The sequence below is a fragment of the Enhydra lutris genome, unplaced genomic scaffold (genome assembly GCF_002288905.1).
Source record: "Enhydra lutris kenyoni isolate GAN:26980312 unplaced genomic scaffold, ASM228890v2 scaffoldscaffold5, whole genome shotgun sequence".
Classification (NCBI taxonomy): Eukaryota; Metazoa; Chordata; class Mammalia; order Carnivora; family Mustelidae; genus Enhydra; species Enhydra lutris.
The window spans coordinates 47,780,440-47,794,268 of NW_019154089.1; the positions used below are offsets into that span (position 1 = coordinate 47,780,440).

A 13,829-nucleotide genomic window follows, 5' to 3' on the forward strand; every position below is an offset into this window, starting at 1 on the left:
AACAAAAAGAACAAAGCCTGCTTTTACACGCTTATGTTTCCAAGTGCGAAAGGGGCTGGTCAAAGGGCTTTCTGTAAATGTACAAAGAATTCAAGTGTGTGCCTGTTGCCTCCCCTCCATTGTTAAAGTCCATTTGCTTACATCAGGAAGAAAGAGGAAATCTGGCATGAAACACACAGTATCTTTCTTGATTTTGATCACAGGCCGATGCATCAAGAGACGGTTTCTGTGTAACGGTGACAATGACTGTGGGGACTTTTCAGATGAGGATGATTGTGAAGGTGATCCCCATCTCCCCTGCCGTGACAGAGTTGTGGAAGAATCCGAGCTGGGACGGACAGCAGGCTACGGGTCTGTATTTGGCTGAAATGTTTCTAGATGAAGATGGGAGAAAGGGACTTCCATCTTTTCCTGCGGTGCTAGGGTGGTGGAGGGTCTGCACGGGGGCAGGGCAGCCCCCTGGTCTGCATTCTCCTTGAAACATGCTTGAGCTTAAAAGAAGGTAAGTGCAAAGTCAGTATCTCAAGATCATTTGGACAAGGTGCCCGTCCTCAGGAAGGGGTCTGTACAATCAGGATGATAGGTGATTTTCTCCGAGTCCAGCAGGAGGTGACACACCTCAGTTAAGAACTTCAGAAAGGCCACAGCCATGTTCAAGTGACATGTTATCACTTGACATTGAATTGCCAGTGGTGGGTCTGGCCATTCAGATGTTTGAATTGTCGGTAAGGCTGTCTTCCATGGAAACTTGTTCTGGATCGACATCTGGTTATAAGTTCTCAGAAGAGTACAGCATTGTAGAGCTGACCCAAGAGGAAAGCACAGAAGAAGCAGTTGTGATGTTGGTTGGTGATGGTGTTGAGATTCTGGTTCTCATTACAAAGTGAAGTTTTGCCCATTTTCTGTGCAAAACGTAGGGGCTAGGGCCAGCTAAGCTCAGACGAGAAGGCTTGAACAGTTTAGAACTCAAGAGTTTTACAGAATAAAGACCACTAACCAGAGATCTGTGTTCTAGGAATTAGGAAAATGATGTAGGTCCAAGGGGCTGTTCTGTTCTGTTCCATATAGTCAGAGAACATTCCAGGGATGCCCATGGCATAGTTTCCATTTCAGTTTCCAAAAGTTCTGAGCTGTTTTCAGTAATGGTACTTTGGGTAGATTTGTTGCCAAATTATACTCAACAGAGACACATTTTTCCCTACATCCACTGGTCTATTGATGGAGATGGCACGTGGCTCTGTTTCACTGTCTGCCATGCGATGTGTCTTATCAACCTCATAAATCTCAGTGCCTGGTTCATCACAGATGGTCTATCAACACTGGAGAATAGACAAATAGGTGAATTAATCAATCAGCTCATGAATTAATGAAAATAAGTGCTTCTAAAATACAGTCAACTGGCATCCGGTAAGATTGAAACTGGGTCCCTAGAAGTAAATTCAGGTTCAGGACTTAATTCCTGGGACGGGGATAAGGAGAGGAAAGAAGATGAGGGCAATAGTAAAAGCAAAGCTAATAGAGGGACTAAGGTACTGGTTCTCAACCAGGGGTGATTTGCTCCCCAGAGGACATTTGATGATGTCTGGAAACTATTCTAGTGGTCATAACTGTGGGGGATGGGACAGAGGACTCAGGGGATGAGGGAGCACTGCCGATATCCAGTGGGTAGAGGCCCTGGATTGGACCAATCCTGAAAGGCACACAGTGGCCAGACCCACAGCGTCAGTGGAGCTCAGACTGAGAAACCCTATCCAGGGTAGGGGGGGCAGTTCCTAAGGTAAGGCCTCTGGATCAGGGTTGGCCATAAACGGAGATGTCTTCTCCCTCCAAGCTAGACTGAACTTGCACTTGTTGAATCTCAATAAGGAGAAAAATCCAGGGTACCAAGAGTTAGGAAATGGGTAAAACATTTTACACACCCTTTACTCACATTATAAAATCTCGTCCTAGCAGCATTCAAGTGTTGCTTACTAAGTGTCTTTGGCTCCTAGCCTGAAGGTAGGAGTCTTGAATACAGTGTACGGTCTTTGTCTCCAAACACAGGAGGTTCTTTTAATAATTGTCAGTAAATGGTATGGGGGTTGTCAGACACCTTATAACCAGATCACAGCCTGCTCCAATGAGTTCTGACTCTTTCTCCTGCTTTCCTCAGGGAGAGACTGTTGAGTCCATGGTCGAAGTCCATTATGACATTGTTTTTGTTGTATTTGGGATCCAAGAAGCAGTTTTCTCCTTAATCTAAACAGATGGGCTTGAGGCAGGGCTTTGCACATATTATGTATTTTCACTCAATGCAAATTTACACCTTGTGAAAGGATATAGAAATTTTAGCCCGCTCAGCTGAAAAACAATCATTTGTAATCTATTAGTTTTTTTTGTTCAGAGAACAGAGAAATGGATTATATAGCATTTGCTAGAAAGTTTCATAATGAGGCATCCCAGGGAGCTGGGTAATTATATCCTCTTTTGCCATGGTAAGGGCTGGTGACAGGGAAATATATAGGGTTGAGTCTTCAGGACCAAGGAAGAGAGTGGGGCCCCCCGCCATGGGGAAGGTTGGCTGAAGAGGTGAAAAATGAAGTAGGTCCTCATCGAATAATTCCACCAGTATTCTTTATTAAATTCCTCATTACCATGAACAATTACCTGTAATTGTTCCTAAAGTCTATTATTCTCCAACAGCTTTCATTGGCATAATGCTTTGAACTTTCTTTCCTACATTTTTTTCCTATAGATTTTTCATAATAATCCTGAGGTTGTCAGAGAAAGTATTATATTCACTTTACAGGGAAAAAAAGGGGGGGGGAGGGAAGCCAGCAAGACCAGTTTAGTCTCTTTCAATTCTGGTAGAACTCTTTAGTTTCTAGTGGAACTAAACCCAAGTTTCTCTGACTTTTAGAAAAAACTCTATTTTTTTCACCATGCCGCCATACCTTGGCCTCTCCCCCCATGCTCATCAGCACCTACGTCATTTCCCCCCATCACTGCAAAGCCCGTAAATCAACACCCTAACTTCAAAGCAAAACTAACCTTAGAAAATGAAACTCCTTAAGTTGATTTTCTGAATTTTTGAATTAAGAGTATAGAAGAGAGGAAATCAGTAATTAATATTTAAGAAGCATTCTCAGAATGACATGCTTTATTATATCAGTGATATTCTTCAATCCTATGAACATTCTGTATTTATTTACCATGCATGGCTATTATTCTTCCAAGGGGCTCTGGGATATATTGAATAGAAGTAATAGGAGTAAACACCCTAGTCATAGCAACAGGCTTAGAAACTGCTTCTACGTAATCCTATCTGGAAAATGTCAACAAGTCTCACCAGCAGTCATATACAACCAGACTCTTTCACACATGAAAGTCACAAATACCACAGTCATTAATTTATACCTTTTTTTTTTTTTTCATTTGAAGGACTCCCCCTTAAATTCTTAATGCCAGCAGAATTCCCTTGTAACACAAATGTTTCCGCCTTTTGCCTTGTAGGCATTTGAGATTCTCCAGAAGTGTTTAGGGCAATCCCCAACCCATCTTGTGCTCATTGAAAAAATAGAAATCCAAGCCAGCTGTAAATGATGTATGGTATGCAACAAATTACTTTTTTATGTGATCTAAAGCGTAGAACCCCTTCTGTGGCGGGAGCTTTCTTTTCTGTTCACCTGGCAAATTGGAACTGCTTATGGTTCTAGATGTTGGCATGAAAACAGGCATCTCTGGGTGCTGCTAAAATACACATGCTTTTTTTATTTCCCAGGCGATGACATTCCAACCATAGAAGTTTTCATGTTTCTTGGCCGAATAAAAAAATTGGCTCATTCTAGACTAGACTTGCTGTCTCTGTAGTGGTGGAACCAAGTCAAAGGTTTTGAAACATTTCTTCCTTAGTCGTGCTTTAGACTGTGGAGCAGTTTCATTGCAACTTTCCAGATGGATCCAGCCAACTAGTCAATTTGCTGTTCTGTAAAACAAAATCTTCAAAGTAGGGTATGCATACTGTGAGATGCAAAGACTTTCTAAGGGGGAGACAGGTAAGTTTTAAATAATAGTTCTTTCAACTATTAGTGGCTTAACTCATCTATTGAACAAACAGTGAATCTTCAATTCCATACATAAATATTTTTCATAAACTCAGAAAGTTTAGCAACTCAGTAGGATCCAAGTTGTGAGACCCATTCTCTCCTCTCCTTCCCCTTTTACAATTACTTAACTATCACCTTCCAAAAGAAGAGTGCTCCCCTCACCCATCTCAGTTTTACTCTGTGGTTGAAGAACCAAGAAACATTTCCAAATATTGGTGCTGAGTTGGACGCCAGTATCTTATAAGTCAACCCATCTCCACTTCTTTTTGAAAGATATTGTAATCAATTATCAGATAATGGGCTATAAAAATAATTCTTAATGATAGACTAGTAATCTTTTTTTGGCGCAAAACTCAGGAGATCAAAGAATCAAGTGACCTTGCCATGACAAAATGCCTTCTATTCTTTTCCACTTACGTACGTGAGTAAAGTTTATCAACATTAATATCTACAAAAATGGAAAGTAGGAATACGATTGATCATGAATCTTGTCTTTTTCTAGCAATAAGTAATATTTATCCATGAAGGCAGGAACTAATCACTTAATTAAAAAAGACATCCATTCAATTCATTGAGACACCTTTACAAAAAAAAAAGTTTGTTAACTATTTAAATTTTTTTAATATACATATATATACTGCTAATAATTGTAAACTCAATCCAGAGGAGTTTTTAATTATTTAGACCCAATAGTCAAAGGATACTTATTATTTATAAAATTTCAATTAATACCTTTTTGATACAAAAAAGTATTTAAAAAGTGATCCATTAAAACTTCCAAGCTAAAATAACATTACATTAAGCTAAATTTCTGTGGTGGAAATGGACTAGAAAAATAGACTGAAGAATCAAAAGGGAAATCTCTATATCTTTCACTCATTTTTCTGTGAACCTAAAATTGCTCTAAAAAATAAAGTGTCTTTAAAAAAAAAGAATCAAAAGGAATACTACAAAATGTCTAGTTGCTAAAGAAATATAAACATTGCAGGGATTGGACAACCACCATCACTATGGCATTTATAGTTCATTGGATTTATTTTAAAAAGAGGCAAAATAACTATAAGATGTAAATATTTATAGCATGTTGAGAAATTATATCCTTTGCAACTGCTTAAACTTAAGATGAAAAATCTTAGATGTCACGCCAACATTGTGCAGGCAGGCAAAATTTGTCATAATTTTTTATAGAGTAGACGAACAGAAAATCTGAAGACTACTGCCTGAAATCATGCCATACACATTTCCACCAGCAGGATTTTGCTCACACCGTTCATTCCACCTACCCTTCCGTCCCCATTCTGCAGCACCCAAATCAAATCCTACTTCTTCTAACCTCTATTTATGACGCTGCCATGAGGTTTCTTCCTTTTGGGAACCTGCGTGGCAATTGCCTGTGCTGCTCATTGGCTCATCAAGTGTATTTGACCTTGGACTCTTTTGAAATTGGTGGTTATATGTCCAACTCCACAGTTTGAATATAATTTTCATGAGATCAAAGACTGTGTATTAACTCTTAATATTACTCATTATTTATTACAAACACTACACTCTGCGAGGGTATCATAGTCACCCAAGAGTTCATCATCATTATAAGCAAAGATTAATGTCATTATTCCCTGTAAGTGAAGAGGTACAGGGTCTCTATTAATAGAGATTTTTGAAGGACAATTTCACTATAGAACAAAGAAAATGTACTGGCTTGTTGGAGAAACAAGCAGATCATTTGTTTCCAGTGTTCCTTGTCTTTGTATCAAAACCTTAGTCATACCAAAGGGAAAAAAAGTATGACTCATTTGCTGTGGATACAGAGATGGGTGAAGAAGTGAAGCTGAAATGTTAACCTGTCATGAGGCATTAGATGTTTGAGAAAGTAAACCAGATACTAATGTCTCTTTTCTTTCTTATTCAACTAAATCTGATTTTTTGGCCCTATGTTAAATTTTAGGGCCATAGCATTTTTCATGGAAGGTTCTAGTAGAGCAAAAAGTCAGAAGTGGTTAATTTTAACTGCATTTAGCTCTGAGAAAGATATCCCTAAATTTGTTCCTTAAGTACCTTCCTTTAAAGTTGAGTTGTAACGTCATTTTCTTTACAGATTCAAAATTCATTAAGAATGTGCCATTTGGAGGCACCTGGGTGGTTCAGTCAGTTAAGCATCTGATTTCGGCTCCAGTCATGATCCCAGCTTCCTGGGTTCAAGACCCGTATCAGGCTCCCTGCTCAGTAGGGAGTCTGCTTGTCCCTCTGCCCCATTTCCCCTGCTCAAGGTCTCTCTCTCTCTCTCAAATAAATAAATAAAATCTTGAAAAAAAAAGATTGTGTCATTTACGTGAAGATGTTGTTTTTAACTAACCCACTGGTGGTAACATATTCTCGATTATTTTTCTTCCATTAACAATGGGTTTTAGAGCAAACCATCAACACCCTTTGACAAATTACTCTTGAAACCAACATCCAGATTTATAATCCAGTTCACTGGAGTTTGGGATGTGATCTAGAGCCATGGAAGAATTTCTGCATTTGTCTCAAACTCAGTTATAGATGTACAGAGCAAACCCTTCTTTGGCTTCCCTGGTCTGGAGCCATATATTTTGGACTAGATAGCAAATGACCACTCCTCCAATTAACTTCCCAAAGAATGTGTACTTCCCAAAGAATGAACTGCTCCTTGTTCATACATTGCTTTTAAGTCTACAAATCAAACTTAACTTTTTAAAAGCTAAATAAGATTTCTGTTTCTGAATTAAAGCTTGCCAAATAAAAATATTTTGCTGAGAGGAAAAAGTAGAACTTTTGAAAATGCCTTGTCAGGATGCTGAAATCTTTGTATTTCCCCTTGGAAAGTATCATAGAAATAATACAAGCCTGGAGGAAATGAGGTTCTTGACAAGCAATGAGACAGCTGGAGGAAAAGGCTTATGTTTAAAGAGAATGGGGAGAGAAAGAGCCCCAATGTTGATTCATAGATTAAAAATTACATGCATATGTTATACAACTCCCCTGAGATGCTCTGTTCTCAAATAATTTAAATAGGCGGTATTACGGAGTTGGCTCTTAGCGCACTAAGGGAGGTTAGCTCAGAGTTACAGCAGTGGAATTTAGACTCTAGGAGCCAGATGGTCCCTGGTTCCCCAGTTATTGCATTTCTTTCATTGTACTCTCAACAGTGCCCTCGATGCCTGGAAGTTTATAAGGCCTTCCTAAGGTATGTTTGCTGCTAGAGACGTAAAGCAGAAGTGAGCAGACCCTTGCTTCTGTTCTTGATTATATCATGCATATGTGGAGTGATGGGGACATGAGCCAAAGCTCTCTCTTTCCCCCAGCTACAGAGGACTGCCTTGCATTAGCTCCTGGGATCTCTGATATTACTCTGTTCATTTTCAGGATCAACATCTTAGGGATGGACCCCCTAACCACACCTTTTGACAATGAGTACTACCATGGACTCTGCGACCGCATTCGGGATGGAAACACCCGGGTCTACTACCGCAGACCCTGGAACGTGGCTTCTCTGGCCTATGAAGTAAGTCTCCTCAGAAGCAAAAGCATTGCTCAGCTTTTAGCTGAAAAGCCACTTCCATAAATGTAATACTAAATAATGTGAAAATTTCAGTAGAATGAGAATCTGATGGGAATATACGATTGACTGAAAAGAAGAAGATGTATAGCTTTGATCTCTTTAGGAAACTCCGGTGGTCTACAACCAACCCTCAGTAATGTGTACCTAGTGATAGTTTTGGCAAATACCCAGACTCCATGAAAAGAATCATCTAAGATTCTGATAAAACTATAAATTAAATTAATGCTGATTTAAGTACTGGGTACACTGCTCATGCTATTTAAGCTCATTTTTTTTTTTTTTGCTAGTCTACCAAAAAAACTCATTTTGACATTGGTTTTTTCCTCAGCATTCCCCTTGGTAAAGCCTGCCTAACAAATGTAAGTGGCTGTTTTCACTCACCTCAAACCCCTCTAATTCTTGTTAAACTATTTCTTAAAATGAGGTCTACTCTACCCAGTGCCACCCCAAACGTAACCACCTTCTTGAAAGTCACCTAAATTCTCTAGAACCATCCACAGATTGGAACCCTTCATTTAAAGGATTACTAGTTATCACCATTAGAGAGATTTTTTGGGTCTAAGCAAGATACAAATAAAGAATAATAATTAGCTTACTCTGAACCAGGAGCTACAAAATCTTTTTTTCAATGGTCCCATTGACGATCTATAATGTTTACTTTATTCAGTTTTTGCAAAGTCTTTTATCACTGTTGTCACTCACAACATTTTCCAAAACACATATACTTTTAAATAAATGTAGTTAATATTTCTTTTATTTTTAATAATGTTGTAAAACAGTCCATACACATTGCAGCCTCTGGCATTCCTACTCTTCCATGAATACTAAAGATTTTAAATTCTGTACTATTCGACTGGCATTTCTTAACATGTGTGACCACATTATCCTTTTTTTTTTTTTTTTGTACGTGTAAGTCCAGCATAGAATCATTTTCCCACAAATTTAAGGGAACATGTTGGATTATTGACTTTTTCCTCCTCATGCCAAGTTTACCTTCTTTAAGCACCTTTTTTGAGGGGAAGATGATCATCTTTCTAAAGGTTATTACAAAAGTTCTAATTTCTTAAAAAAGAATACCGCAAAGATAAGGTGACCTGTGTCATTGCTGATGGAAGAAGTGTTGTTGGAGTCTTACTTTGTTTTTTAGTTCTCAGGTCTGCGTCATACAGTTTTCCTCTCTTCGTCCCTGTGATCAGCCTCTTAGCTTCTCTCTAGGGGTAGGAATGACCATGAGTGACATGAGATGGTCAGGGCCAGGACCTTGCCTATGACTGATCTTGAAGCTCTATTTGGAGAGAAAATTCCCTGTTTTCTCTTCTTTACAACCCTGGAAATAGATGGGTTTCTGTACTCAATATTTTGGATTTTACAAAGGTGATGTGTTCTTTACCCCGTATATTGCTTCTGTCCCACGGAAGTTGGGAGCAGCATCTCATAGCCAAGGAAAACTAATTGATGTTCACACAAAGTGGGAGAAATGAAGACTGCAGCAACTTTTTATCAGTTCAAATCAGAATAACATCTCTAAGCAAGTCTTGGCATCAAGTTGATTTAAAAAAAAAAGCAGAGAGGATTATGGGCCTGGATGGTGAGTCGGTGTCAGCTAAGGAGGAGTGCTGGTAGAGTTGGCTGGAGGCTTGCTAAAGTCCCCAGATCACCTTCTTGGTGCTACAACAGCTAGTGGTCCCCTCACTCTCGTCTGTGATGGTCTTTGCAAGTAGCCAAATTTGTTTCTCTCATACATAAAAGAACATGAGCTTATTCAATGGAAATCTCTATTTTTATTCATTAGAATTTCTTCCTACACCTTCTAATATCCAATGGGATAGTTTACTTCCTTTTTTGTGTATTTTAGTATTGTAACTGAATACATTTTATACTTCCTTATAGCCTATTACGCTAATACTCTACGCAATGTGTACACATGATGCTCAACACATTTTTGGTGGATTAATTAATTTTTAAAATCCTGTCTTTGTTACTCATAGACAGTAATTTACTGTCTTTTATGTTTTGAAAGAATTCTACCCAACTATCGGTGTATGAGGAATATTTCTTAATAATGACATCTGCCTCTGACACATTCACACTCCCTCAGTGCCTCTTCTCTCAAATGTGGCTCTGGTTCTCTGGCTCTCCAGAACACAGTACATAAAATGGAATCCTGGCTCCGCTCCTAAGCAGCAGTGAGATCTTGGGTAAATTATTTATCCTCATTGTGCCTCCATTCCCTCATGTATAAAATAGAAATACTGGTGTCTATCTCGTAAAGATAAATGAGTCTAAAACAGCCGGGAAGTTACTGGCACATAGCAAACCCTCAATAAATATTTGCTATCATTCCTTTTTTAAAGAATATAATTAGTAAAAGACTTCACTACAATTTAGTGTGTAATTAGCATTCACATTACAGGTCAAGGTTTACTGGCTATCTAGTAAGTCAGAAGTAATACTGAACCACTGAAGCCTGCAATTATGGGGAAGAAAACAGGGATGGTGACATGTACAAATCATTTACTTTTTCCTTAGCTTTCTTTGGTCCTCACCACTTTTGTTCTGGAAAGTAACAATTTGTAAATCGGATTTCAGGTTTTCATTACCATTTTCTATAAACCTGGGTCACCATGAATACGTAAGATTTAAGAAATCAACGAAGAATTGTAAAATGCACCTGGATTCTAGTTGTCCTTTCCACCCCAAATCCTGCCTGAAACCTGGTGATTTTACAGCCTGTGGGCTGCCAATGTCTTCTTGTTGCCTCTTAACTTCCTGTGTCTGTTTTACCAGAGCCACTCCCATCCTTAGCCTGTGTTCAGCAGAACTGTGCTGCCCCTGGCATCTGAACATTGGGGAATCCAGCATTTAACCCTTTGCCTCACTGCAACTGGCCCATCTCTCAGCTCTCACCCTCATTTATGACCACAAACAAACTCTTGGGTCCCATCAAGACCCAATTCTTTGGCATGGCTTTCCTCCCAGTCCATCTTGCTCCTCCAGTCTTCAATTCCTTCCTCTAATCAATCCCGATCCATTTTGACCACTCTTGATAATATTATCAGTGTCCTTGCCTTCTATTCCTTCTATAAACCAGAAACACTCCAATTTTAGATGAACCCTATTACTTTTCTGGCCCTCTTGTGAACGTGTACTGCTTAGAGAAAATCATAACAACAAAAGAACTGGTGGCATTTTAGCTTCACCCGGGGCCTCCACACAGTTCAGCAGGTCCACACTCTTCCCCCAAGGCTGCACTACCCCGCCCCCTGTCCCCACAGGGGTGGTTTAAAATTTCCAGCAACCCCCTCAAGTTCCTCATCTGACCATTCTGACCTTGAGTTCAATAGACGGAGTTAGCTTCAACTTAACAGAGAATACTCAAGCCTAGTCAAGAATTTTCTAGTTTTTTCTTCAAAGTGATCCTTGTGTACAAACTTACTTCTCACTCAGTCTACCCTTAACATCTTTCTCTTCTGTCTCAGTAGAGACTGTGTTTTTCTATATGTTGGATTCTATGCCAGGTATCTTGCTAATTATCCACTTAAACCTTCTATCAGTGCTCCTTTCTCTCATCTCCCCCCTTGCTCTTAATATATAAAAATAAATACTTCAAGACTCTCACTAAAAGAAACACAAACACAAGAAGGAAACATCCATCTCCACATACTCTTCTTATCTACATTTGCTGTCTCAATTTTTGCATTTCCCATTAATTCACTAACTATATTAGTTCACTAGGGCTGCCATAACAAAGTATCACAGACTGAGTGGTTCAAACAACAGAAATTTATTTTCTCAGAATTTGAGAGGCTAGAAATCTGAGATCAGGTTTCTTCTGAGGCCTCTCTCCTTGGCTTGTAGATGCCATTTTTCCTGTATCTCCACAGCCTCTTCCCTCTGCTCTGAGTTATAACCTCCTCTTTTAAAAAGGCACCAGTCGTGTTGGGTTAGAGTTCATTTTAATGACCTCATTTTAATTTAATTAACTCTTTCATGATTGTATCTCCAAATATAGTCACATTCTGAGGTACATGGGCTTCGGACTTACATACATGAATTTGGGAGGAACACAGTACAGCCCTCAACACCAAATCTCTATTACCTTTTGCCAAAGTCCATCTTGAAGTTTCTTATGAGTTCCCTTTACTTAGGACAGCCCTAAGACCTATAGGTCTCACCAGAGTTCTTACTTTGCCTTGTTTCACTAGTCTCTGTCTACATATTCTGCTTGGGTTGAGTTCATTCCCTTCTGTGGCTTCAGTTTTCACCTCTAACCTGATGGTTTACAAATACTCTATTTCCAGCCCATGTGTCCCTGTGAGCTGGATAATATATAGCTAATTGTATCAGGCATCACACAGTTAAGATACCCAAAGCTGATATCCACTCTAATACCCAGTTCCCTGACTCTTCCTCTTGAATTTTTCACTTAAATGGATACAGTGAAACAATGAAATAATATCTTCCTAATCACTAAATTCAAAATACGGGAATCATCCTAATGACTTCCTCTATAGACACATCTCCCTCGAAGCCTACAATATCCAATCAATCTCCAAGTTCCATTATTTTGTAATGTATCCTAAATATGTCTCCTCTTCTCCATTTCCACTGCCATAGCCAGAGCTTTACGCATCTTTCATTCCTCAGCAAAACTGCTATGAGAGTCTTCTTATCAGCTTCGGACTTCTAGTTTTGCTCAGTTTCAATTCATTCCACACACATCAGTATGAAGATAAATGATTAGCCTGATCTTATCACTTTGCTGCTTAAATTTAGTGAGCATTTCCCTGTAGCCAGCAGGATAATAGTCAATCTCTGTGGTAGGGAGAAAAAGGTCATCCCTGACCTGGTTTTTGATTACCACTCCCCCATCAGCTTTCTCTTCTGAGTTCTCTGTTTTGGTTAGATGCCCCACCTGCAAATTAATGTAACAGCCTCTGTTTTCCTTTCTGTTCTAGCATTTATTTTGCTATATCATATATATTCTAAGTCAAGTTTCTAGTTCTTTTATTTACTGTGGAATCCTGAGAAACTAACATTGTAAATTCTTTGCTTAAAAAAATGATTACTTAGGGGTGCCTGGATGGCTCAGTGGGTTAAAGTCTCTGCCTTCGGGTCAGGTCATGATCCCAGAGTCCTGGGATCGAGCCCCACATCAGGCTCTCTGCTCGGCAGGGAGCCTGCCTCCCTTCCTCTCTCTCTGCCTGCCTCTCTGCCTACTTGTGATCTCTGTCTGTCAAATGAATGAATAAAATCTTTTAAAAAATGATTACTAAATTAATAAATAAGTGCATGCAGTATATTAACAATCTTTACTTTTTAAAAGATTTATTTATTTATTTTAGAGAGAGGTGGGGAGTGAGTCTGGGGGGATAGGGACAGAGAGAAAGGGAGAGAGAGAATCCCAAGCAGACTCCTGGCTGAGTGTGGAGCCCTATGCCAGGCTCAATCTCATGACCCCAAGAACATGACCCGAGCTGAAATCAGGAGTCAGCTTCTCAACCGACTGTGCCATCCAGGCTCCCCAACAATCTTTTTTTTAAAAGCTAATGTTCCTAATAAAGGTAAGAGCCCATAATCAAGTAAACGTAATTGTAACTGCCATAAAAGATGACAACAAAATGGAAAACAGAGGCTTAATTAGCATTCCAACTGTATTTCTACTGCCACGTGAATTCATTTAGAAGCCCCAGCAGAGTATAGATCAGGTTTATTCTGTACCTGCTGGTTTGTTTATTGTATATTGATGTTTCCAAGGAACAATAAGCCTGGTCTTGTAGAAACTGCTATTTTGAAAGGAACTATGGTCTATGATAAACTAATATGAATTCAAATTTGGAGTCACAGGTAGAAATCAAATAATGAAGGTGCTCTTATGCCATATTAAGTACCTTGGACATGATCCTGAGCATGAGAAGGGAGCCCCTGAGGACAGCAACATGGTCAAAGTTCATTTTAAATCTTTGTGTTTTGGGGATATGATTTCAAAAGGACAAGACCAGAGAGGTAACGGCAGAAGGAGGCTATTTCATGGTCCAAAAAGGAAATGAAGAAAGACTAAACTCTACTATAGTAGTAGAGACTAAAAGGAAGAAATGAAATCCAGCATTTTTTTTTTTAATCTGGCATATTTAAGAACAAAGAGGTCACTAATGAATTGGTGA

At 39.1% G+C, this 13,829-nt stretch overlaps 1 protein-coding gene across 1 annotated transcript in view; it reads left to right on the forward strand.

The window, feature by feature from the left end:
* LOC111141260 (complement C9) overlaps positions 1 to 13,829 on the forward strand; it is a 50,968-nt gene that overhangs the window by 12,690 nt on the left and 24,449 nt on the right. The window contains exons 4-5 of the mRNA XM_022493708.1: positions 204 to 351; positions 7,470 to 7,608. Coding sequence (XP_022349416.1) covers positions 204 to 351; positions 7,470 to 7,608 — 287 coding nt within the window. The remainder of the gene's footprint in view (positions 1 to 203; positions 352 to 7,469; positions 7,609 to 13,829) is intronic.